The sequence below is a fragment of the Rhodnius prolixus genome, unplaced genomic scaffold, assembly GCF_049639745.1.
Source record: "Rhodnius prolixus isolate KJV_2025 unplaced genomic scaffold, Rpr scaffold_3, whole genome shotgun sequence".
Lineage (NCBI taxonomy): Eukaryota > Metazoa > Arthropoda > Insecta > Hemiptera > Reduviidae > Rhodnius > Rhodnius prolixus.
In genome coordinates, this window is record NW_027411603.1 from 980593 (window position 1) to 1005565 (window position 24973).

Consider the following 24973-nt stretch of genomic DNA (forward strand, 5'->3'; position numbering starts at 1 on the left):
CTGTCCTAGGAGCTTCTTACAACTCACTGTCTGGTGATGGTCAGTGTTGTCTGTAACGAGAAAACACTATCCAGAGGCCGCCAGGGCACCGAAAAAAGCTCCGGACGCCAATAACCTCAGTTGTTGACCGCCTTAAATCATAATAAAATAATACTAGTAATAATAACAACTACTGTTGTTGAGGAGTAATAAAAGGTTGTATGAATGTTTCTTAATAATCTTGTCTTTAATAATAATAATCTGAGAAGTGTGACGTCATGTTCTAACAAGATAAATCTGGTGTTGAACACTCACACGACGTTTCCTAACTCATACATTTCTTCAAAGTGCGAATTTAACATCCCATTGCCATCAATGCTACCTTGATCATCCATGAACAACCTGCAGCCTGCTGCTACATTTCCTGTGCCCTACATCCTCCAGCGTTATAGTAAATTAGATTTCAAATCAAGCTACTTTTAAAACATTATTTCTTTATTGCTATGCTTTTAGTGTGGCGATCATCTTAAATTTCCTAAATTTAGATTTCATTGAAAATTGCACGTAGCCATCTAAACCATTCATCCTTGAGAAGATGATTGGGTTGTCGCAATCTAAATGCTATTTTGATAATTATTGAGTCTTTCCGGGTATCTCTCACATTCCTAGTTCGATTCCTTGTTGGGAATGGTGATTTCTCAAACTTCTCTACATAATGGGACTCATACAAAACCTTTTTGTTGTATAGTCTATGTGGAGGAAATGGAAAATTCATTGCTAAGGTGTCTAAGTCACCCCAATTTTTCTTAAGAATTTAGAGGGTTTTCCCATAAGGTAACTATCCGAATCTTTCATTATTGCTCGGATTGGATATCAACCAGAATTGAAAACTACCAATCACCTCTTCAACCACATGTTTATTTAATAATGTTTGGGAAACAATTTTCAATAAAGGGCTATCCGCTATACTAGCGTTACATGGCGGACTTGCTTCTCATGATCTACATCTAAGCAGATCTTGGTTTTCTCATCTTTTTCCTTGAAATCAAACTAAATCTGCTCTATTTTTGTTATTACCTAAAGCCTAAACAAGATTAACCAGTGAATATGATCTCATTTGAACAGATATTCAGATTTATAATTTTTATTGCATATTCTGAAAATTTATTAAATACCTACGTGGGAAAAATTAGTAAAAAAATTCTTAACTATATTTTTCTATGAAATAATTACTGTTAAACAATGAACCAACCAGAATGCAGAGGAAGAGGTGTAAAATGTGGGCGGATTGATTGACAAATCAGAAGCTGCAGATTCATGGTGACCACGCCCACAGCTCCCTTTTAGCGGATTGCAATGGCTGTTAGTTGCACGGCTTTTAAATAAGTTTTAAATTATTTCTGTCTTCCCAATTGGCCAAGTCCCTTCATGGAGTTTTATTTCTGCATGTAAACTTTCAACTATCTCATTCCCCTTTTAACCGCCCTGGCTCTAACCCGTTTTCTGCCCGATATCTATGGTTTCATTTGTGTTTGCAGTACTTCGCATGGATCATCTTCAAAAGAAGCGGCTCTATCACTTTTAATCGCAGCTATATCGGAATTAGTGCTAATGCAAGGGCTGTTAACTTATATAAAATTTCCTGGTATTTCGTGCGGTTTAAACAACTACACTGAAGCTCGCTAATTCCTAGTTGACGGAAAATTGGAAAAAGATTTAACTACGGAAAACTTGAGGGAGTGTTCACAGCAGGTCTAAAAGTTGGTCGAACAACGATCTTGACAATCGAATTGTTACTTCTAAACAGTTAATGTTAATGTTACGGAGATAAGTACGCAGGCTGTGATGATCAATACTGTTGTGATTACTCTTTATACTCGCGATGATTTGATGGTAATTGCTATTTAATGGCATCTAAATTACCACCAAACTGAATGAATATCATCAACTTACAACTAAAATCTAGAAAAACGAATAAGGGTGGCTTGATGGGCTATTTAAGGATAATTTAGGATATGTTTACAAAGGAAAACATTAAAGAGGGTTAAACATATTTTTCATATTCGCCAGTTCTCGCTCTAAAGTGCCATTCTGGTGTAAAGTACAGTTGTACTAACTGTAACTGAATCTTAGTAAATATTAGAAGTTGTAAATTTATATTAACATACTAAAAATAAAATATTACCGGTATTTCAACATTGAGATTAGGTTAAAAGGGATAAGTGAGATTATGAAGCACCTTTTACAACTCCTAAAGTGGATCTGAAGACCATTCATGCTCACGCACTTTGTGATGCGTTGTCAACAGGATGTTGGGATGGTACGAAAAGATTGTATCTTTTATGGCAGATTTCCGCTTGTGAAAATTATCTTTTCTTGGATCATACGAATTAAAAGCAGTTCCTTTCACTATAGTGCACTTCAGCTTTGAGATAGTCTTTGTATTTTGGGCACGGAAGCAATGTGATTCTGAGGGCGGAAGGGGGTGTGGAAATAACTTGTTCGAACTAATTTAAGTTTTGCAGGTGTACAAAAAGTGCTAAATTCAAACTTAAGTGTTTATGATGGGTGTTGAAGTGGTCTGGTATCTTCACTACCAACTATACATTTTATAGAGCTTTATAAGTCGGCACATGCTTTGATCAAAAGTGGCCACCTTGATCAGAGTACAAATATTCTAACGTTAAGAGAGTGTGTATTTGGTGTGTTGCAGTAGAGAGAAGACAGTTGAATAAGAGGGACAACCTAGCTAGATCGTCCGCTGAAGATCTAGAACCATGGTATCATCCAGTTGGACCATTCTCTGGACATGTCTGTTGGTCGCCAGCAGAAGTTTCGTGAGCACCGCGCCGCCTCACAGTAAGTACCATCTACTTTGATTTTTTGTAGTTCAGACAAAGTTCAAGCAAGAATTTTTGCGTCCATCTCATACTTAGTTCTTAGTCCCTGGTATGTGGTGTCCTTACTTCAGAAACACGAAGTAGACCCAAGGTATCGCCGCACACTCCTTTCTTTTTCCCTTAAAAAAACTCTGAAAGCGGAAAGAGATGAAGCCATAAAAGAAAAGTCTCGTTGGGGGGGGGGGGCGGAAAGCAAGTCCAGAAAATCGCTTCCATGACAGCCTCCAGACAAGGGACAATGTTTCCAGTCGTGCGGGAGATAACGTCCAGCGGATTGTAAATAACCCATTTAATTAAAAGTATAAAGTTCCTAAACGTTTTCAACCGAACTTTTATTTACATTACAACTGAAAATAAAACTTCTGCTCGAAAGGTAAAGAGAGGGAGGGGGAAAAGCCAATTGACAGGAAGTAAATGCATGAAATTTCCACGCAATCCGGATCGATGACAAATGGGATTAAACTTTTTAAACATTCAAACATTAAGCTACATTCTAGTGCTGGGTATATTTGTGGAGGTATTGAACCGTGCGGGCGATCCACTGAAAGATTACTGATGTTTCAACATCCACAGAGCGAGGTTTCCCCTCTGTAAATACGATGTCAATATTTGTGCATGTATGTGTGGAATTGGTCACGGTATCGCCAATCGGGTACCAAATATGTGTGTGTCTAGAAATAAAGTAAATAGTTCCAATTTGATGTTTGGTTCAAGTGCCCCTGGCGGACTCCGCTACAAGTTTTTGGGATTGTTTCGAAGAAGTTAGATTCCAACGTCTTTCTTGACACTTGGAATACGAATTGCACTTTGTACTGAGCAGTGCTTTTTATTTTAAACGTAATTTCTATTGTTTAAGTTCTGATTTTAATAAAACTAAAGAAATTACTTTCAAAGCACTGCACCTAATGTAAATAAATTGATATCGTGTATACGAGAGAGAGTAAATGTTGAATAAATAAAAATATATGTAAGGTAGCTTTTGTTTTCATGTGAGCAAAAGTGTATTGCTTCTTCTTCTACCTCTCCTCCTGGATACATAAACTTTATATACCAAGTCCTTTAATCTGTTAAAGATGTCAGTTTAATATGGACCCTCTGTCCAAAAGTACAGCTGGTCTGGGTTCTGCTCTATTAATTTTAATTTGTGACAAATCAAGCGAGCTGATAGTCTGATTTAACACGTGTACTAGAGGCAGAGTCGAGGCAATCCTGAGTGGCGGACAGACCAACAGTGTTGATGTTTCAACTGGTCTGAAGGAAGATAGATTTTGCTTTTCCTGTGCGCTCTCTCTCTCTCAGTAATATAATATTTTCCACTGCGACGTCAATCTCCTTTAGAGAAAAATTGAGATAGAAACTGGTGGAAATAGAAGTTGGAGGAAGTGCTGTTTCCTTCCTGCTAGCAGCCATTACGTCATCACTACGTTGATGTGAAACGCGCACTCTCGCACCGCATCAGAGAGGGTGATGACGTAACAAAGTCCAATGTGAAATCCTACCTCATCTCCACTATTACTTTCACTTTCTCTTACTCGGAGAAGAGAGGAAGCCAAATTCAGGAGAGTACCACTTCCGCTTTCTCCACTATTTACAATTTAACTTAAGATCTTCCTTTAAACATTGAAATCTGATAACATTTTGATATTGAATGTTTGATGATGTTTTACGTGACAGTAACGAGATCTCGGCTCTCGTTAAGAAAGTCCTCAATACGATGTTCGAGACGCGAACGATGTACTGGGATCTATATCGTGGGAAAGTCTACTCTGGAGGAAGGAGTGAAGAACAAATACACAAAATAAATAGCAATTATAAAAATATTTTTATATTATAAAATTTAATTAGTATAATTTAATTTTAATTGAAATTAACAATAATCTTATTCTCCTGAAACTCCTGATGAAGAGCACGAATGGGAACCCGAAACGTAGAGATTAAATAAAGGGTTTTGAAAAAGTACTTTCTCAGGCCTCTGCTGAGCACCTTCCTCTTGTAATTTAAGGCCTGACAGAACACGAACCGTTAAAGGCAATAACTTTACTTAGAACAAGTACGGTCTTAACAACAATAATAAGCTGGCAAGAAATACAATAGAACGTTGTTGGGTACAGCTAATTGCTAGCTGCGTTGCTTAGAGAGAGTTCCGGGAACAGGGGCACAAGCGCAGATAATCCTGGAGCTAATTAAGGAGCCGTGCATAGAATCTGGACACAAGACACAAACAAGCGACAAGTATGGTCCTTAACAATTGCCGCTATTTTCCAAGAAAATCAAAACCTTTCCATTTTCCACCAGCGTCAACTCCCTAATTGGCCCAACAAATATATAAACAAATGCTTTCTCTCCCATAGTACATTTTGCCCGGGATTTTCTCAATTTCCACCTTGAGATTCGATTAGTAAAATTATTTATTTCGTATCACTCGATTTGCTTAGCCTGTCATTCTAAATGACAACGTTTCTTGAAAAATAGACTTTTCTTCGGGATGTACTGGTGGTGCCTGAAGTAGTGGACTTCGAAACTTTGGCTGCTGCTCTATTCTCTTCATTCGCTCTTGAACCCCAATTTGTACTTACCTCGCCCGTCAATTCCAAAGAAGTCTTTTATGCAAAGCTTTACATTTTTAGCGTTGGGAGCTAGATAGTTTTTGATTGATTCAGTTTACATAGCTGGAGGCAGAGTAAGAATGGCCCAAAATCTACCAGTTCTCACTCCAATAAAACTAAAAGATAGGTTAAAGACTGATCATAACTTTGTCTGCTTACTTTTCACGTTGGATCCAAGTAATGTTAACACATTATTATCCAGAAGAAAGGAAGTCTATTAGTTGTTGAAGGTCTCATTCAATAATCGTTATCTCTGGCCAAGATCTTATTGTGGCGAGGTCAGTTGGTGGCTCCAAAGCATAATATCAAAATTTGAACTTCCAGCGATCTACCGTTTTTTTGAGTCAAGGGTCTCTGCAGGCATTCTCACCAATTCATCAGAAACCTCTTTGTTGTACTCAGGGTAACACTTTGTGAGTGAATGTGTGAACAAAATACCTCAGAAACCAAAAGATTGCAGGAAGTGGAAACTTTAAATTTGATTGGTCCTTAGCCGAGGGTCTAACTGTGACGTAGCAATCAAAATGCCTCAACCGGAAGTAGCCCCTTGCTGAATGAGAGTTTCAGATTTATCCTAGATTTTCTATAAACTGGATCCGGCGGTGTTCTGTCCTTCCTTTAGAGATTACCTACCGTAGATATATAACTTAATCTTTTTTCAAGGAAACTGGTGTCTAGGGGTATTAGTAGAAGATGGGTGGGACTTGGCCTCTTAAGTGCAATTTCAGTGTAAAGTCCAGAGCTACACCCTGTAAAATATTAGCAAAAAGTAATTTTGTTTTGGTGGTTTGCAAAAATTGATTCGGTAAGAATCTCGATGATTATTATAGTAAGAGAAGTCGTGGGAGTTATTGCTAACGAATAGTAGCGAAGATGGAACAAGATTCGAAACACTTTCTTCGCTCTCTGATGGCTTTGAGTTTCTACATTTATGTGCATGTTGATGTCTAGCAATGATTGATTATACACTGCCAAGTACATATGTATGTAACATAAGGGATATCCGGGCATAACTTATTCATAAGGTGCATCCAGGTATATTCCAGTTTGTGAAGTGTGAAGAGCACTAGGGTACAGTCCGATCTTAAATCGTGACAGTGCCGCCAGACGGTGCAACTTCTCTCATCACTCTATTCGCACAAACTGTACTTAACTTACTCACCATCCTCACCATCTCTGCCTGCTTTCAGATCTACTGTACTGAATCCTTGGATAGATTATCTCTTTGTTTATGTATGCATTGCGCTTTTCCATTTTTCTCTCTGTTCTCCTCTTTTATTCATTTCCAAACTAAAACAGGAACTCTTGGAAATCCTTTCCAGGTACGTATAACACTTCTGCAACCTTCTGCTAATGTTCACTAGCTTTTATTATCGTTTAGAAAGGCATTACTGAGGGAAATATTGGCAGTAAGAGGCCAATAGCGGATCTATGACGTTCTTGCACAGAGAGTGCAAGATTCATCATGATACCAGCGAACGAGCAATAGTAAATGTACCTTCGACACTGACAAAGAAATAATCGTCTGGTAACTCTATACAACAAGTGATTCTCAGCTTTAAAGATCTCTTGTCAAGTATTGCTGCGTTTCGGGAGCATGCTGTTGCTCCAAGAGTAGCCCGAAAGTGATTTGACCGATGAGTGGTCTCTGCACAATCATGGGAAGGCAACATTCATTGGATTAGTTTGCCGAAGAAGCAGACCATTCAAGCTGTGATCAACTCCGCAAAGCATCAGCAAGTGGTGTACTTTGGATGCAGTTACCTGGTTACGACGTCATTTTAAGTGATACGAAGTTGAGTGAAAGTGATCCAGCAGCTAACTTGCAGCAAGTACATTTAAAGTAGATGAAGCGTGAGGTGTCACAGGACACAGATTGGAAACCTCTACCCCTAACATGCCATTCCATTGTGTAAGGTTTGGATGTCCCGTCTTAAACTGTAACCATAATTTGTCGGGCGTCAAAATCCCTTGTTCTGTAATAACCTCTACGAAGAAGTTTGAAGAGTAAAGCGAGGTAATCAATCTGTAAAAGTGTTTTTCTTCATTGAAAGCGACAAGCTTGCAATGAAGTGGAAAATTATTGCTCCAACGTGCATGGAGATCGCTAGGGGCCTGTGTGCGGAGGCAGCGCGTGCAGAAGGTTATTTTTAGAGCGGCAACACATTCAGTGTAAACAAGCTTGGACCGAGTTCCCTTCAGCTGCCTCCAGAGAGAACGAAATTGAAAAATAAAAAAGAACAAGATGATTATGGTTATTGATTGGAGGAGATAACGGCTGCGATGAAGGCGATGAAAAGGGGTCCGCCAAATTGCTTCACCATTCTGGGCGGCTGATGATCAACTTCATATAAAATTACTCTACTTTTAGCGCTGAACGCCCTACATGTCTTCTTCTCTGTCGCGCTGAAATCGCATATCATTTTCTAAATACATTTTAAAACGGAAATGCAACTTTTGATGCTCCCATGCAGAAAAAAGAAAATGTTACAGTGCATACTGGCTTTTTTCCCAAAGTGTATAATTAATACTCGTACAATATTGCACATGTTGTAATAACGCTTGTTCATACAAGTTTTATATACTGGGCAGAGGGCAGAACAAAAGTGAAATTTACAAAATGCTGAAATTTTATATGATATAGGAAGTAAAGATTTTAACACAAGAGAAATATTTATTAAAGACATTCAAAAAAATGATCAAAAGTACTCGTTCAGATCGCTGGCGATAAGTTAGTGAACGGAAAGTGCCAGGTTCCATTGGTGAGGCCGTCTTTCTGAATAGCAGGTCTCTCCGATAATCCTGAAGACTACAAGAGAAGAGTAGAAGTTCTACTGACTGTTCAGTGCTTTCAATGCCAGGGAAGGGCTAGTCTGAAGGGACTAAGAATCTTATTAAATAGGACCTAATGTGGCCTAGTCCCCACATTCCTCAACTCCAGACGGGTTAGAGTGGGAAGAACCGCTAAATGTGCGAACTAGGTAAAGAAAGACCGAAAGTGAATTTCGGTCATACTTCATGGCACTTTTGTTTTCTCTTAATGACTACCAAGCGACGTAGCTCTATGTTCTTTATATTGTGACTTTCGCTAGAAAATCAGCATTCTCGTTGCCTCTGACCCTGGAATGACCTCTGACCCAGGAGAAGCAAATTCAGACCCACGTTCCCATCCTCGTCCATTGGTGAAATTTAAACGAAATATAAAATATTTGTTTTCTATGATTTTTTTTATTACGGCGGTTACAATCTCACCAATTTTGTGTAAACATAGATTCATCGCGTGAAGAGGATGCAATGCGAATATTTGCGTGAGTACTCTCACTTTCGAGGAGAATATAATGCTGAAGTCGATTAGAGCTATTCAATGTTGACTAATTCCAGCAGGGTATTCCTTTGTTCCAGCAGGTTTCTGCTTATTCACTCCTCTTTCATAGACGGCTTCTGGAACTGATGAATGAGAGTGCTTTGGGACTAGGCAATCGGATGGCCCAATATTGGACAATTAGTGTGGTTAGTAAACAAACCTGCTGTTACCCTAGTTTGAGATTATTAGCTAACCCTTAGTCGCATTACACTTTCAAATATTATCCACCAACACTGAATAAACCATCTATCCATATGTACGTATGTTTGTCCTGGTGCAGGGCATTTTCGTCGACCACTAATTGCATTCTAATCAGAGTAGAAGGTTTATGTTGTTAATATTGATGGCTCTAATTAACTGATTGTGAGCTTTGTATTCAATCAGGTATTGATCTAATATGCCGTTGTAGCAGGCGGACTGTGTAGAACTCAGAACTATATATCCTCGCTGTATTCATAAATGCATTGAACATCAAAAGCGTATGAAGCGATAAGTGAGGCAGTAATATAGCGGTTTAATGTATTTAGCAATCATCTGCAAACTTAGCTCGGTGTGTAATGCGAAGGCTAAGTGAGTGGTGCTTTGTTTGCCAACTTATTTGCTAAACTTTGCGCTAACTTTGTTCCAACAGTTCTCTACTGGAAAATAGGAGCTACTGCGATCCTATTACAAATTCTGTTATTCTCGAAAATCCTGTCTAATTTTCCATAAGTTTTCACAGCTCATAACCGCCTATTTCGCCTTTATTACGTCTTGCAACACTGCTTAGACTTAGATAAATTTGAACTTTGACATGTCAGACTTGCTATTTTTGTACGAAACTTTCTCAGAGAACGAAGATTCTGACGTAATTATTTTAAAAACGAGTCTGCTGAATTTCTTCAACTGCTCACTTATTTACACACGAAGTAAATAAATTATCCGGCATTCAGTACACGTGTCCCAATGAGCTATTGATTTATCGCCCCCTCCACATAATGTAAATAGAAATTTATTTACAGTGCCCCGGAACAATATTAATGAAGTATTAGCCTGGAGAGACGCGTGTCTTGTTGATGCTGCGCCTCATCAGTATTCCACATCAAGGGGAGCTGACGTCATCAATAGCTCATCTGATGGATAAACCCTTTATCAAATAAATCCGAATCCGAACACTGGGTTGCGTAAATATTTTAGACTTTAAGTTATAGCTTTGCAATTTTCCTCTAAATCTCCGGATAACTTCTCTTACTTCCAGTTTTTTCTAATATTTTTCTTGGAAAGTTTATTCAATGGTAGATCTTGGCTGTCGTTTTAGGGTAATCTTAAGGGATCTATTACCCATTAGGAATAAATTCGACGCAAAAGAGGTCCCAGTTCCTCTGACTCCCAGTAGCCACTCCTTTCAATATTAAGGAACCCAGGTTCAGGTTTCCCACCAGTAGTTTTCTCCTGACGTCTCAAACCGCTAAAGGTCTCATATCGCAAACCATTCTTTACGGTGCTGGGCACAAGAGACTGATCCTTTCTTTCCGTCAAAGATTACACAGATTAGGAAAAAATAAAACCAATAACTTCACCTTTCTTGCGATACCCTGCAGAATTGTTTCCAGAGTGTTGTGTACCTTAAGACATAAAGTGATACATGAGTCCGGGTCAGGACATGCGAGCAATTTCACGTGGAAGTGTTTAGACCGGCAGAAGAGGCTAGTTGCTGGAAGTAACTACTGCTCCAGCTCTAGATTCCCGAGGACAAGTTACCTACGGGTTTTCTCCCCCAAAAGGTGAGTGAGCGCCTTGTGCCGGATCCAGATGCCCAACGAATCCCCATCAATCCTAAAACTTAGACGTACCAGTCTGTGAACCTTAGACGCACCTTGTTTCTAGACTAGAAAGTTGTGTTCCTTCTCAATGGTTCTAACATACAGGAAGGACATTCAGCTACTTCGCTGAAAAGAGCAAACAGCCTGGCGTGCCTTCAAGTATGATTCTAACTCATAATTTTACTTCAAACTCCGAACGAATAAGTCATATTTCATTTTTATAACGAATCTATCCTTTCACAAAAAAAGCCTAAATCAAATTTAATCTAATTCTTCAGATGACTCCCATCGCTTTCAGTGTCACAGACTACACTACATTCTCTCCTTGCAACTAGCAACGTGGGCAGTTCTCCCACACTGTGCATGCGTGAGTTATTGCATTCAGATTTGTTTAAGCGCATTTGCGCGTTTTAAAGAAGAAGAAACGAATGGAATGTCGACATGCTGGAGTAATCCAACAAACTCTGTGTACTGTAGAAAACGATTTAAACATCCCACGTACTCCGAACACTGAGACAGTTCTGGAGATTTTCTTGGAGTAGCAGAGGTTATTAATCTCTTGACTTCCCCTACACTCAGAGGATCTAGATCATCTGAATAATGAATGAATTCATCTGTCAGAATATATTGTTAGAAGGGATTAGGTTACATGGCAACATTTGTGTGCCAGAGGACGTCCATGAGGGGTAGCACTTTGATAAATGGGAGTGGATCGTAATGGGATATCTGGAGCGACCTGTCATCGTAGACGTGGGCGTTAGTACATTTTTGAAAGGATATTTATCATTAGAAGGAAACGTTGCAGCCATTACCAGCAGATGTTTAGCAAGGAGCTCTTTGACTTCAACCAGCCATTCCCCAGTGCCTCAGAACCGTTTATAAACCTTGGTTCTCTAAAATAGATTTCTAAATCTACAGTTATATTTCTAAAAGTGTGTTTGTTTGTGGTCAGCAACAACGGAATGAACAGAAATTTTTAAGTCTAAATTCAATTTAGATGCCACGTAGGCCTTGTTTTGGGCCAAATTTATAAGCCGGAAACTGATACTGATTCTGTTAGGTTCATTTTTGGCGTAATTTATGGTCCTAACATATATTTATCTTAAGCTGGGTTAAATGTTTTGCGAAAATCTAGAATTTGAAGGAAATTGCTCACACGGCTGGAAGTAGTACTGTACTGGATTAGACTTTTCACTTTTTGACTAAAAATGTATCTTGTAAACTGTCCAGACAGTAAAGGCTCACGTCAGATCGTTTTTAAAATTATTTTTCCAGGAAAATTTGTTCTAAGACTGCTCTGAGGGGTCAGGGTAGGCTTCCCTCTAGGTTGCTGCTTCATGGTAACGTACATTTCCAATCTGTTTAATGGTTATTTTGCAACTTGGAGGTTGATGAGAGCTAGAACCAAGAGAATTGCAGGAAGAGAAACTCTGTCAGCGCTGCAGATTGCACAGCTTCCCATAACAGGAAGTTTCGGCAATCTCCACGAAATGATTAATATGTAGCAATTCCGAATTTGGCGTTTCCTTTGGTTGTACATAGTATACATGTAAGCAACAGTGTGTCTATATGAATAAGTTAGAACGTATGCATGAAGAGAGGGTTATTCTATAGACTAGAGGAGATAGAGTAGAGTACATGGCCTGGGAGTTAGTATTCATGTAAGCAGCCTGTGGTGCAGGCAAGCATGAAATAAGCAGACCCAAAGCAAGAAGAAACAAGTTGGTTCACAGTAACACACGTGCAGTCTCCCAGTCGGGGTATAGAGGTGGCCACGCCCTCTGTGTTCCCATAATTTACGGATACTTCTGAGAGGCTTACTTCTGGCAGTGCGGCCTAGAGAGTTAGGCAACCCGTTTCCTTCCTCTGCTTAATTTTCATATTTCTGTCTATAAATTAAAACCGTAGATTTTCTGATTGCAAACCAATTTTGTTTTTCCTTGTAAGAGAAAATGCTGTAACCGAGATTTACGATATTGAGGTACCTCGAAGTGCCAACCGGTTTTAATACCTGTCGGAGAACTAGCCAGTATAATTTGAACTTGCGGTTCAGGGCAAAGGAGCTGTCACGCTATAGCTGTATTGTGGAGGGGGGCGAGATCGTTGATTCGATCAGGAGACATATTTTACTACCTCTTAGGGTGGTCTAGCGGGCAAATTTGAGCTTCATGTAAATATTTGGTGACCGAGTCATTCAAGACGTATTTCTGGCTCACAGAATCTCAAATCGTTCACTTTTCGGAGTGAAGGCGTTGTATTAATTAATGGCTGATTCAAAAGTGCTCCGCTAATTTTGGGTGCTGTCAAAATTTTCTGCGACAATTGCTAGATAGAAGTGCGAGTTTTTATGGTTATTATTGGCTTATTTATTTGACACGCTAAAGGTCAAAGTTGAACACGTGGTGGAGGCGTGGCTGATATTTTGATGATTCTAGCTGTGTAACTGGCGCTGAGCTGCTCCAATCGTGCCCCTCCCACCACCCTTCATGACCCTTCAAGAGATTGAATGTCAATATTTACAAATTTATCTTGCAAGTTTTCAACTGCTTCAATCGCCATCTCAAATTCATTACTTTCTTCGACTTCTAAAGAGTGTTGGCGTACAAACTTTTATTATTTGTCCGGCTTTGCACTAAATCCAAATTTAAATGCTTATTACGAGGGAGGGTTTAAGTGGAATGTGAGTATGGATTTATAAATATGAAAGCAACATTAACAAAAGTTCTGTTTTATTTTATAGATGGCGAGAGGCAAGAGGTTAGTTCAAAGTCTCCATAAGTTTGTAAGTACATCATCTAATTAAGTAAACTAATCGTCAGTTTTTTCAACGGCCAATGAGGTAGGAAGCACATACTTTACTATTAACATTTTTCTAAACAAGTAAGAAGTAAGTACATGCGGGATACCGGCCACTGCAAGCTCAGAAAACAGATGCATTGCATGGGTCTGGCAGGAGGAGGAGGAAACGGCATTGCGCGTGTAGTGCTTGTCTGGCTAAGGATCTAAGGTTTTTCACTCGGGGAGTGAAAAACAAGGCCTGAGGAGCTTTACCCAGGAGCCGCTTTCCAGAATTAAGAGTCGTGATTCAACGGACTGGTCTTGAGAGCGAGCTCTAGAATGGTGGAAGCCACAATAGATTTGGTCGCGGTGGCGTAGGCCTTTGGCCTAATCTACATGCGGAATTCGAACTTACAAAGCCACGTTCATAACCACCAGACCAACACCCGTCCATAATCTAATTATTGCAAGCCTTCTGATTGGCCTTCTCTTCTGTTCTATAAGTTGGACTGGTTTCGGGTTTCCGCCGATCTTCAGTGATTATTGAATCAGTACTGTAATTGCACAGATTTTTATACTTAATGTTTACCCCGGAAATATACGCTTTCAGATTTAGAGGGCACGACAAAGAGGTTTACAAATATTTCACTAAGGGTATGTGTTTGTGAACAAAATATCTCAAAAGCAAAAAGTAGCCCTGAGTGACAAAATGGCTAGAATAGCTAAAAGCTAATACTAGCTAAAAATATGCAATAATTATGTATTTTGCTAACATTCTTGAATTTGTGGAAAAGTCAACCGGATGAACTTTTTTATAGTTTGGAAGTTTTCACTTTTTCGACATATTCTCGGAAGTCGTTTGGGTTCCAGATCAGATACTTTTCTTTACTTAAAGAGAAGCTGCCAATGTGATTACCATGGTGATAATATCATAAAGAAACTTTCAGCTCGCTTTTAAAAGTCGCTTCTCAGAAAGCTTACTTAATAGAAAGTTGGTGGTAAGGGTAGCAAGAAAGGGCTTTGACAAAGAAGAAAAACTTTCCACTGGTGCTTTAATGGATAAAAGCTTTAAATAGTGCTGCTTTCATTGTGCCACGAGTATCAATTAAATTCAATTGTTCTATATAATGCAAATATTGTTGGGGCTTAGAAACTTACCTTTCAAAATAATAAACAACAATATGGTTAGTGAGCAAACAAAACCATCAACACAATGATCATTAAATCCTTCAATATATAATTGTTATTTTACAACTGTGCAACATAATCTGTTGTGAACACTACCTCCACCTTTTCTTATCGCGATTTACGTCATTAAATATCATTAAAATTTACAATTTGAAGGGAAAAAAATAATGGTGAATAACTCATCGTCAAAATATGATATCGTTAAAATTACTCATAATATCAACGTAAATAGGAAAATGTTTAACGAAAACAATGCTAGGTAGAAATAGCCTGACTGTTAATAACCTCCTAGCGTTGCCCCAGATACAATCTAGTGCTGGGCTAAAATATTAAACCTCTAAGGCTGGAAACATCGCTTTCTCGTATTTCAATTTTTTTTTCAATAAATTTGAAAAATATTTCAATTTTTAAGTCTTCACTTGTTTATTGCTTTTTTAAAATACTATTTCTTTGAATAATGATAGTTTTTCTTAATCTTAATTCTAGTTTAATATTAGTTGTATTACAAGCGGTTGCTTTTTGTTCAGTTTTAGTATGCTTAGTTTAGTTTTTTGCAACCATTTATCGTGAACAATTCCAGTCTTTGACGAAACAACATTTTTGTAATTCATTTACAGAAATTGATGTACGGTAAGAATCAAACTTGTAGTGCGCATTTTACATTTCATCACTGACTCATTTCCTTGGTTTATGCGAATGTTTAATTAAATATTGTGAAGTTCACTTTAATGCAACCAAAATAAAAATTAAAAATCCCTTGAAAGGAAGAAATTTCATTGACTAAGACTGCCCATCGCTTATGTTAAAATAAAGTTTTTGTAAACTTGTAAACACATACCCTGGTAACAGAGTAAAATATTCTGCTTCTGAATTAAAAAGAAATCAACTAAAATAAAAAAATGATTCCGGCCAGGATCGAACTGGCGACCTTCTGCGTGTAAAGCAGATGTGATAACCACTACACCACGGAACCGGTTGTAAATGACTCATGCACCTAAATGTTGCTGAATAGAGATCAGTGTAGCAATTTAAACCACTTAATTTGGGTAATTGAATAACCTAATATAAACTTTGTATTTCCTCACGGAATATGCTACAGAGAAAAATATTTTTTCATCAAACTATCGGGTTTGTTTAAGGTGTGCCTACAAAAATCCTGATCGATATCAGCGCTGTTATCTGTTTGGACTAGTATCACATGCAGGTGTACAAACAGACGCCTTGATGAACTTAGTTATTGAATCGCGGCATTTTGATAAAGTTCTGAGCTTGATTCTAAGATTTTCCAAGAGTACCTTAAATCGTAGTATTTCGTAATGCTAATTCTATTTGCGAAGCCCTAATACTTATAATATACTTATGTTAAGTTCATCGTCTCTCTTTAGATTGTGTAGTTACTGTAGAGACAAATATTTGAAGTTAAGTTACCAACCCTGTTCAATTGCGGGGCCCCCAGGAAATGAGGGGCGAATGCTTTGCTATGAAGGTGCGGCCGAAGTCATGCTATTGTATTTTCAGGACTTCTAATAAGAGAACTAATTGAACTTTAAAATAGTTTTGACATTTTGTTTCCATCGATTGATGATACTTCCAACAGTCAAATTGAGAGCAATTCTAACATTCTTCTGCGTTCAACAATAAAGAACATGTAGCATGTTAAATCTTACTCACACATTTTGAGACCTAAAGTCAAACTCAGGGCAATGTGAATTTTTGTTCACTCTAAGATTGATTTCAACTGTCTCCAATCGATAATTATATCAACTTTCGATAAAAAAAATCGATCGAGACATCATCATACATTGCACTCACCTTAATTTTGAATTCCATATCTCGCTTGGTAATGTTCTCAATACTATGAAACTTTACTCAATAACTGCGTTTAAATTCTCAAATGTGCGAGATACAATCCCTAGATTTACAATATCGGGGAAGACATAGATTTTGGAAATTTAGCAATCGCACATTGCAGAGCCTCGATAATCCGCTTCGTAATGTAGGACTTTCGGTTAACTTTACTTGATTAAAGACCATTTTCTCTGCGGTTGCAAAAATAAAGCGAATAATAGCAACTAAGCAACAGCAGGAAACAATAAATGCAATAAATTTCAGGATGAAAAATAATTTAAAAAAATTAAAATTTAAAAATATTATACAGATTGTATATTAATTTTTACGCTTCTAAAGCTCAATTCATTAATCTACCTAACCTTCATCGAGTAGTCTATTCGTCTAACTTGTGAGCTTATCTTCTGAACAATTTAGGAGTTATTTTATTTGAAGATTACACTGAGCTAAATGTTACAATAAATTGCAATTCTTAAATTAAGAGAATTTCCGCTTTGGGATTGCTGTAGTGGAGCACTTGTTTCTGTCTACAAATTGGCGGGAAACTTAGTTTTAAGATGGTTTTGGTTCATATTTCCATATTTTCTGGACTAATTTCTGAGATAGGAGGCGTTTTTTTAAAAGTAAGTACCGTTTTGAAATAGAAGAAAGTTTTCTTAACAATTTTATTTTTGTATGAAAGCCTAGTACCTCAATCTACTTTGCTACATAATTGCCTCTAATATTAAACATTTTTCGATAAAGTTCTTGTGGTAATGTTTACAGTTTGTTTCTGGCCAAACTTGTTTCAATTTCACAAAAAGCATAGGGTTAGGAAAGATGTGACTAAGTATGTAGAGCGTGACTGTATGTGGTCACCAAACTTCAAAGCGACCGCACACCGCACCCGCAGGATCTCTGCGAACTATCTGGGATACCGTCTATCCGCCTGTCTCTTATACCATCGCAAACCCACAATGCGTCTTCCATTGTGGGAGGGGAGTTAGAGTGATAGTAGCAAACTATCTCGAGATATCACAGGATTTCACTTTTGGATGACTACCCAAGGATGGCTGATTTTCAAGGCTTTTACACGCATCGCCTTGCTTTTTACAAGTTATCTAGATTTTTTTTACTCAACTAATTCAAGCTCAAAACTTTTTTCGTGAAAATTGGTTCAGGAGAGTTTCCAGGAAACGGGAAATGATTTCTGGACCGTGAACAATTTTACCCACGGTGTAATGCTGATGCGAAATGATTATGTTGCTGTAGGTCGAAGTAGATAATCTGAATAAAATTCGTCATTACAATTAGAGAAGTCATGTGGGTACTTCCTCTCACTTGTTGGATCAGGAAATGCTGCGAACGTGCGTGTTTTTGTAAAATCGGTTTTTTAAAATAGAAAAGTGGTTTCTACGAAATAATTTAGCCAGCGTCAGCGTAGTGTGGTGAGCGTATCAGCGTCAGCGTAGTGTGGTGAGCGTATCTAAAAATCAAGCAGAATCTTCAACTTTGATTTCAGAATAGGTGGTCGTAACTACTGAACAATCAGTTTGAGGAAAAATTCAGACGATGAATTTTAAAGAATCGACTGTTTTCAGTTTTTTTTTCGGAATTCTCTTGAAACCCCGTAATTGCTAAAACCTAGTAATTTAATTGCTTAAATAAAACCTAGAACGTTTATTTATTCCCAGTAAAATTCAAGTAAGGGCAGTTTTGGGGGAAGGTTCCTCGCCTGAGGGTTGAGGCCCTCAGCCTTAAAAATTATTAATGTGAATGAAACTAGTACACAGATCAGCAAGTACCCATCATTTCATTAATACTTCAATGATATTTAAGTAATTTTACTGCATTAACTTTTCATTAATATTTTTTAGAATTTATTAGATGACACAGACCCTTATGCTGGCTATTTTTATGTAGATTTATTCAGTAAAGTGTAGCACCCATTTAACTTAGATTGTTTTTAATAGGAGGTATACTACTTATCATAACATCATTAAAAATTATGTTGATATTTAAATGGTACAAGGGAGTGGTGTTGTGCACGATCTCAAGCTGAGGCATGTTGACTCGGCAGACCGCTCTCGGTGGTTTTAGCTCGTACTGGGTTGCCACTTAATGTTTACCCCACTAGTGAATCAGAATCAAGTTTCACCACCGCTTTGCATGTACCCAGACACCTCAGTGTTAGTGGTGTTTGCTGCCTAGTTAGATCTGTTCAAATAACCCACATAGAACATTCCTTGGATTATGTAACTAAATCTGGTGCGAACTCTAGCTCGACTTTCTTATCATCCAATTACTGAAATCACTATCAGGCAGGTAAACTGATTGTTTGTTACCTACCATCTAACTGCACCAATGACAACTTCGGAAATAAGATTTCAAGTTTATAAGTTATACTACGCCCGAAGCAACCGAAAATAATTTAGTTCCCTAGTAGTTAAACTAACTGCATTTAAAATTTATTAAATCTCGTAATACTTGTGAAAGGAGGGTAATTAAGTAAAACTAAGTAAAGTTGATCTTGAAGCAGATTTTCTTGAAACGACTGCAGTACTTCCTCTTACTAGGAGTAAGATTAAGAAGAATCTTAGTTTATCGGACTAGGAACCTTCCACAAGTCCAAGCACATATCTTGTCCCTAAGTACGACCTAATTACTCACAATAATAGTACTAATTGATACAGGAGGGATTCATGCGAATGTCATGTGTTACTAGAGCTGTACGGGTAGTGGCAGTCTGACTATAAATGCAGGTCCAACTTCTCACAATAGACTGGTCTGGGTTAAGGAGACCGACCCAGATTGGCTAACAGTTCAATGCTTGCTGTTTCTACTAACAACTTTTATACTGATTTATTTATATCGCTTAGTAACCGGTTCCGTGGTGTAGTGGTTATCACATCTGCTTTACACGCAGAAGGTCGCCAGTTCGATCCTGGCCGGAATCACTTTTTTTTCTAAATTAATTTTTTTTAATTTGAAAAAAAATTGTTAGCCGGAGGTGTTACTTAATTGAGTATGTGTCAGCAGAATTTGTTGCTATTCTCGATTAAATTCTGACACTGTTTATTTTTATTTTTTAACTGAACGGAAGGAAGATTATCTGAGCGAACTAATCGGGATTGAACCCCCTCTCCCGCTAACTACAACACAGCATGCTTCTCGTATTAATTTTGTTGCTGATCCACACCGAGCCCGAGGACACACTGGGAGGCAGAAGCTAAGCCGATTAGTGGAGAGTTCCAAACAGCCGGCGGTATCGACCAAGGCAAGGTATCTTAACAAAGGTGTGTCCCTGAGCCGATAAGGGACCATTTTAAGATTATTAAGGGCTTATCTGCCGGTGCGCTTCTACCTACTCGCCCAACAATGCCTCTGTTCATGCTCGCGGGGATTATCTGGGTCGCACACTCCCATGACTTCCTCTGCCACAGTTTACCTACTTCACTCTTCTTGAAACCTGCCATTCTTACTAGACTTCAATATGTTACAGTCAGAAAGTGTCAGCTTTCCTGCCATATTTAGAATTCTGGTGACGATTTACTTCTCATTTATGTTACGTAGGTGGAAAGTTGATGCATTACACTTAAATAGCAGTTAAGGTGGCAGCCCTGAAGAACAGACTTTGTGCAAATTCATCCAGGAAATGTTTTAAATAAAAATCCAAGTCAAAATCCTTGTGCCCAATAAGTATGCCAGGTTAAATATTTTCAGAAACTGGTTTTAGTGAATCTTTAATGGCTGAAATATTGAATCAATAACGTCAGCTGATTTGATCCAAGCGCTTTTGTCAGGTCCCACGCGGCTGGCTTCTAAATCAGAATTTACTACGGTTTTTTAAATGGTCTATGCAGTGTGTAGGCCTGTGATTCTCAACCACTGTGCCGCGGCACTTTTGAAGTGTGTCGCCAAATTTTAGAAATGCGTACAATACAAAAATTATAAGTATATTAATTGTAGAAGACGATATGAGAGTAGCATAATCATTTATATGACCAAATATAAACTGTAATTATCAAAAAAACATCAAATTCCTCACTAAAAGTATTCTTTTTATTAACTTGTAATTAATCCCTTAATAAACATATACTGTTGTTTTTGTAGAACATATTATTTTATTTTATATTGAAAATAAACAAACTATTTTACACAGTGCATTATGGGATTAATGAAATACTTTTAAACTTATCTTAATTGTTGTTCATTATTTTTGGTGACTGATTCATAGTTACAAGTAAAGTAATCGCCTATTTTTTCAGGCGGGCTTAACGTCCAACTACCATCTACTAGGTGTCGTGGACGGAGGCGAATAGCAAACGTACTTTACTATTTCTCATTTAACCATTAAATAAAATCCAAGGCCAAGACCGGGAATCGAACCCAGTACCACAATGCATATTAGCTTCGCAGGTCTCGCCTCTTAACCCGCTCGGCTACCGTGGCGCCTTCATAGTTACAATAGGCTAAAAAAAAATAATTGCCATTTCAGTCGTGATACATTTATTCTGCCGAGCTTTCGACCTAGGGACTAGGTCATCTTCAGGGCAGTGGAACATATTTACAGATTGTTAACAATGATTCTATTGAAATGAATATGCAAATATAACGAAATTTACAAAAATTATTTACCTAGTTTAGAAAGTAATATTTTTACATTACAGGGTTGGTGTGTCTTCTGACTTGTCTGTTCATGGACTGAGTGTGATCGGTCTATGTGTGTGATATGTGTTAGGTTGTGTGGAACACTGACTACACTGACAACAACTGGCAACACTGACTTCCACACAACCTAACACATATCATTGTTAATAATCTGTAAACAAATTTTGAAATTATTAAAAGTGTGCCGCCGCGACAAAAAAAAAAGGTTTGAGAATCACTGGTGCAGCCTATACAGTCAGATAGACCAATTTTCAAAAACGACTTCTTTGGACTCAGGGGCTCAAAACGGATATTTTCAGTAATTTCGAAATCGAAAATGGGATCTAATCGCTATACATCCTCTTACCTTAAGGAAAAAGAAATGAATTTTATAACTAAGCAACGTAATGGTACGATCGATTTCAGTTTGCCAATAATTATCAATATCTTAACAAATTAATTATTCGGCAGAAGTAATTACTTTTCTTCACCTCATTTACTTATTCTTGATATAAGCAGTAGCAACAGCTCGCTAAACAAATCATTTTGCGATTAAACAAAATAATTATGTTTTAAGAAAGAATAAAATTATAAACACTACTCAGAGTAATAAATCTAAAATGTATAAATAACAGGAACCCATAGAAAAGATGTTGGGAGTCAAAAGAAAGATGAAAACACCTATTACAATCAAAATCTTCTACCAATCAAAAACTTACGCATACTCTCAGCCTACCTAGTATCCTCACCAATCAAGAAACTTCATGAATTGTGTAGTCCTCTGTAAATTTATGACCTTGGGGTTGGCTGGTTGATTGCAATACTTTAGAACCTCTAAATCGAATCTCTAGCGCAGACCGATAGATGGCGCTCACTGGGCTTTCTTCTTAATAATAAAAAAAACCCTTACTCAAGGAACTTGCAAACTTAGCGGTCTGCGATCATTCCTAAATTCTTAATCCAGGATTTTAATCTAAGACAGTCTAATTTTGTTAAGCATCCCGTGCTTTCTTTGACCTGAGCATTACAGGAGAAGTGTTTATATCACAACAAACTTGATGAATTTCCATCTGATTTTTGTGTAACTTTGTGTTTGTTCTGTTCACAGGGTGTCGACGAAGATGTTCGAGAGTTACAGCAACTCAAACCAGGTGAGCATTTTGTTTTGGTGATTGTTGTTAGTTTGTGAACATGTTCTCATTAATCTGATCTTTTGAGAGAGTAAAAGCGAGAGAAATGAATGACCCAATGATAGAATTAGAGTAAAAATAGAAATGGAAGGTATGGATTTATTTGTTAATAAAATAACTTATACTGATAAGTGTTCGAACAACCAAGGCCAGATTGAAGCAGTAGTAAATAATATTGGTGGTTTAAATTGACGAAGCAAAGCGGATGGTAAAGGAAAAAAAAGCTTAAGAAATTAATGGAATGGAAAGCCTCAGACGGTAAACTAAGAGGCGGATCTGAGAACAATGCGTAGGGGACTCCAGAATCTGAAGTAAGAAAATCGTATTCAATGTAGATATGTTGATATTATTGCCGGTCGTCTCTAGCGGTCTATATGCGGATTCATGGCGGGTGGACTTGTATGTTAATTCGGACCTGCGGATGAGAAAGGTAAATTTGGGATGCACGTGAACGAAGTGGAAATGATGAGCGGAAGATACGGCCATGAGTCACCCAGACTCCCTTGAGGGTGTGGGTCTTGAGAGAATCTGCACAGTCTTCTGGGACTTGGTATCCGGCGACAATGTAGTAAATAAATATTTTGTAATCCATTACTTGGACCGCTGATGAGTGAAAAGGCTTAGTTAATGAGATATCTATCGGCAGCAAAGGCAAATTAAAGCGTATAATATTGCGCTCGCGAAGACATGCAATTTAGCAAGAGGCAAAAATAAAACGCAAATCAAGAAAAAATTTATTTTTGCGTAAGCCTTGTAAAGACTTAATTTCAGGCTGCAATCTTGACCCAAATATTTTGTAAGCACAAGCTAAATTGATAAACATCCCTTCAGCTTAACTATATTTTAGCAGCAAAGTTCTTATTATTAGCTGGTTTTAACCAGAAAAAAATTTACATTTCATGTTAGAACGTGAAAAGTAAAAATGTTATCATGCTGGCCAACGTAACGTGAACATTTGTTTCGTTCTTTTTATTATCACTATTATTAGAAATAGAGGGGGGGCGATATTGAGGGAGTGGAGGGCCGAGTTAAAACAAGTGGCTACACTGTGTGGGTCGAACAGCACCTATATCAGCACCATGGACGCCCTGCTAACCCATATTTACTCGACTGCCGTCTCTCACAAGCACCTACAACGGTTGCTACATTTATCGATTTTTTTTTTTTTACTCAATTTGCTCAACTTTCAAAATGGCCGTAGTACTTTCCAAACATTGGTTCCCATGCAGATAGCTACGCCTCTGTGAGTGGACCTTCCAACAAGACCCTCCCTTCTTCACTGCCATCCTGAGCAGGCCCTCCTTCCTACCAACGTTTGATCATCTCATCTGGTGCAGTGTTTCTGTAGGACTTGGGATGGTACTAGAATGTTGTCCAGAGGTAACAGCAGAAGTCCTCTTGCACTTCCACCTAATGTCAGAGGGAATACTGTAATCGTGCAGCTAATCAATTCTGAGTTGTGAGTTTGAGTGACTGTTTTTGAGTAATACTCAAATTCCAAATTGTATTGTTGGTTTAGATGGTTGTTTTTTGTGTCATACTGAAATCTGACAGTAAGAATTGGCACAAGATGAGCCAGCTAGCTGTAAGTGCCATATTATGGATACAGTTTTAGTTCTCAGCAGCCATGATAGCTTGTCCATCGGAAACAAACTCTAAATGGATATCAAAATGGAAAGCTGTACAGAAAAGAGAAACAAAGCAAGACTTAATCTCTTTTAATTTCTGGGTCAGCTGAGAATGGTTAGGCTGACCAGTAGCTGGAGTTATAAAAGGCGGGACCTTATTTCTTCATTAAATATTAATATTCACCGAGCTCCTGATGATTTCTAGACCATTTTGTCAGAAAGAAAGTTTGTATTTCCCCAAAGATGTGCAGAAGAATATTCAGTGTCCTTTGGGTAGACCTTATCTCTGGCGAATAAATTTCACAAGTTATTTATTCTATCCTGCATTCTGATAAAGTTCGCCCATCTTTATTTCCAGGGGAAAAAAATAAAAGAAAGAGGAAGGAAGTAGATTAGTGACGAGCGCCGGAGAACTGCTCGGGGTGGTGCAGACGGAACTTTAATCCCGAAATCCCCTGGGATTCTTCTTGTTTCATCTCTTCCTTGCTCAAACTGAACGAGCTAATTGAACTGCACAAAGGGTGCCATCACTTTTAGTCTCACTCAAAAGATCCTGAGTGAACACTCTCAAGACTTTATTTGCCACAGTTAATTCAATTTTAAGTTATTCAATTCCTTTAAAGTTGGAATTTTTACTGAAAAAAATAGTTCTCTTTTATGTTAACGTGAAATGATCCTTCTGGTCGATATTTTATATTTCTTGTGGAACATTTTTTGAGGTCAATGGGTTGGCAATTACAATTAAAAATTACACGCTTATCATTATGTAAGATGAATATTATTCTTAAAATTGGTTTACAAAATAGTTTTATACAAATGAACATTAAGAATAAAATGGAAATTATTTCATATAACAAATTGCATTAATAGGATGAAAAAATAATTGCCATTTCAGTCGAGTAAAATTTATTTTGCCGAGCTTTCGACCTAGGGACTAGGTCATCTTCAGGGCTAGTTTAGAAAGTAATACTTTTACATTACAGGGTTGTCTGTTCAATCCATGAACAGACAAGACAGATGACACGCCAACCCTGAAATGTAAAAGTAATACTTTCTAAACT

At 37.8% G+C, this 24973-nt stretch overlaps 1 protein-coding gene and 2 non-coding genes across 4 annotated transcripts in view; 2 read left to right on the forward strand and 1 right to left on the reverse strand.

The window, feature by feature from the left end:
• Positions 1-24973, forward strand: part of LOC141452788 (uncharacterized) — a 135318-nt gene that overhangs the window by 71293 nt on the left and 39052 nt on the right. For both annotated transcript variants that reach the window (XM_074125220.1, XM_074125221.1), the window contains exons 2-4: positions 2693-2838; positions 13392-13408; positions 22203-22245. In XM_074125220.1, the coding sequence (XP_073981321.1) occupies positions 2757-2838; positions 13392-13408; positions 22203-22245 (142 nt within the window). In that variant the 5' untranslated portion in view covers positions 2693-2756. The remainder of the gene's footprint in view (positions 1-2692; positions 2839-13391; positions 13409-22202; positions 22246-24973) is intronic.
• Positions 15518-15590, reverse strand: TRNAV-UAC (transfer RNA valine (anticodon UAC)). Its single transcript has one exon. It is a non-coding gene; the product is annotated as a tRNA-Val (tRNA).
• On the forward strand, positions 19329-19401 carry TRNAV-UAC (transfer RNA valine (anticodon UAC)). The gene has a single exon. It is a non-coding gene; the product is annotated as a tRNA-Val (tRNA).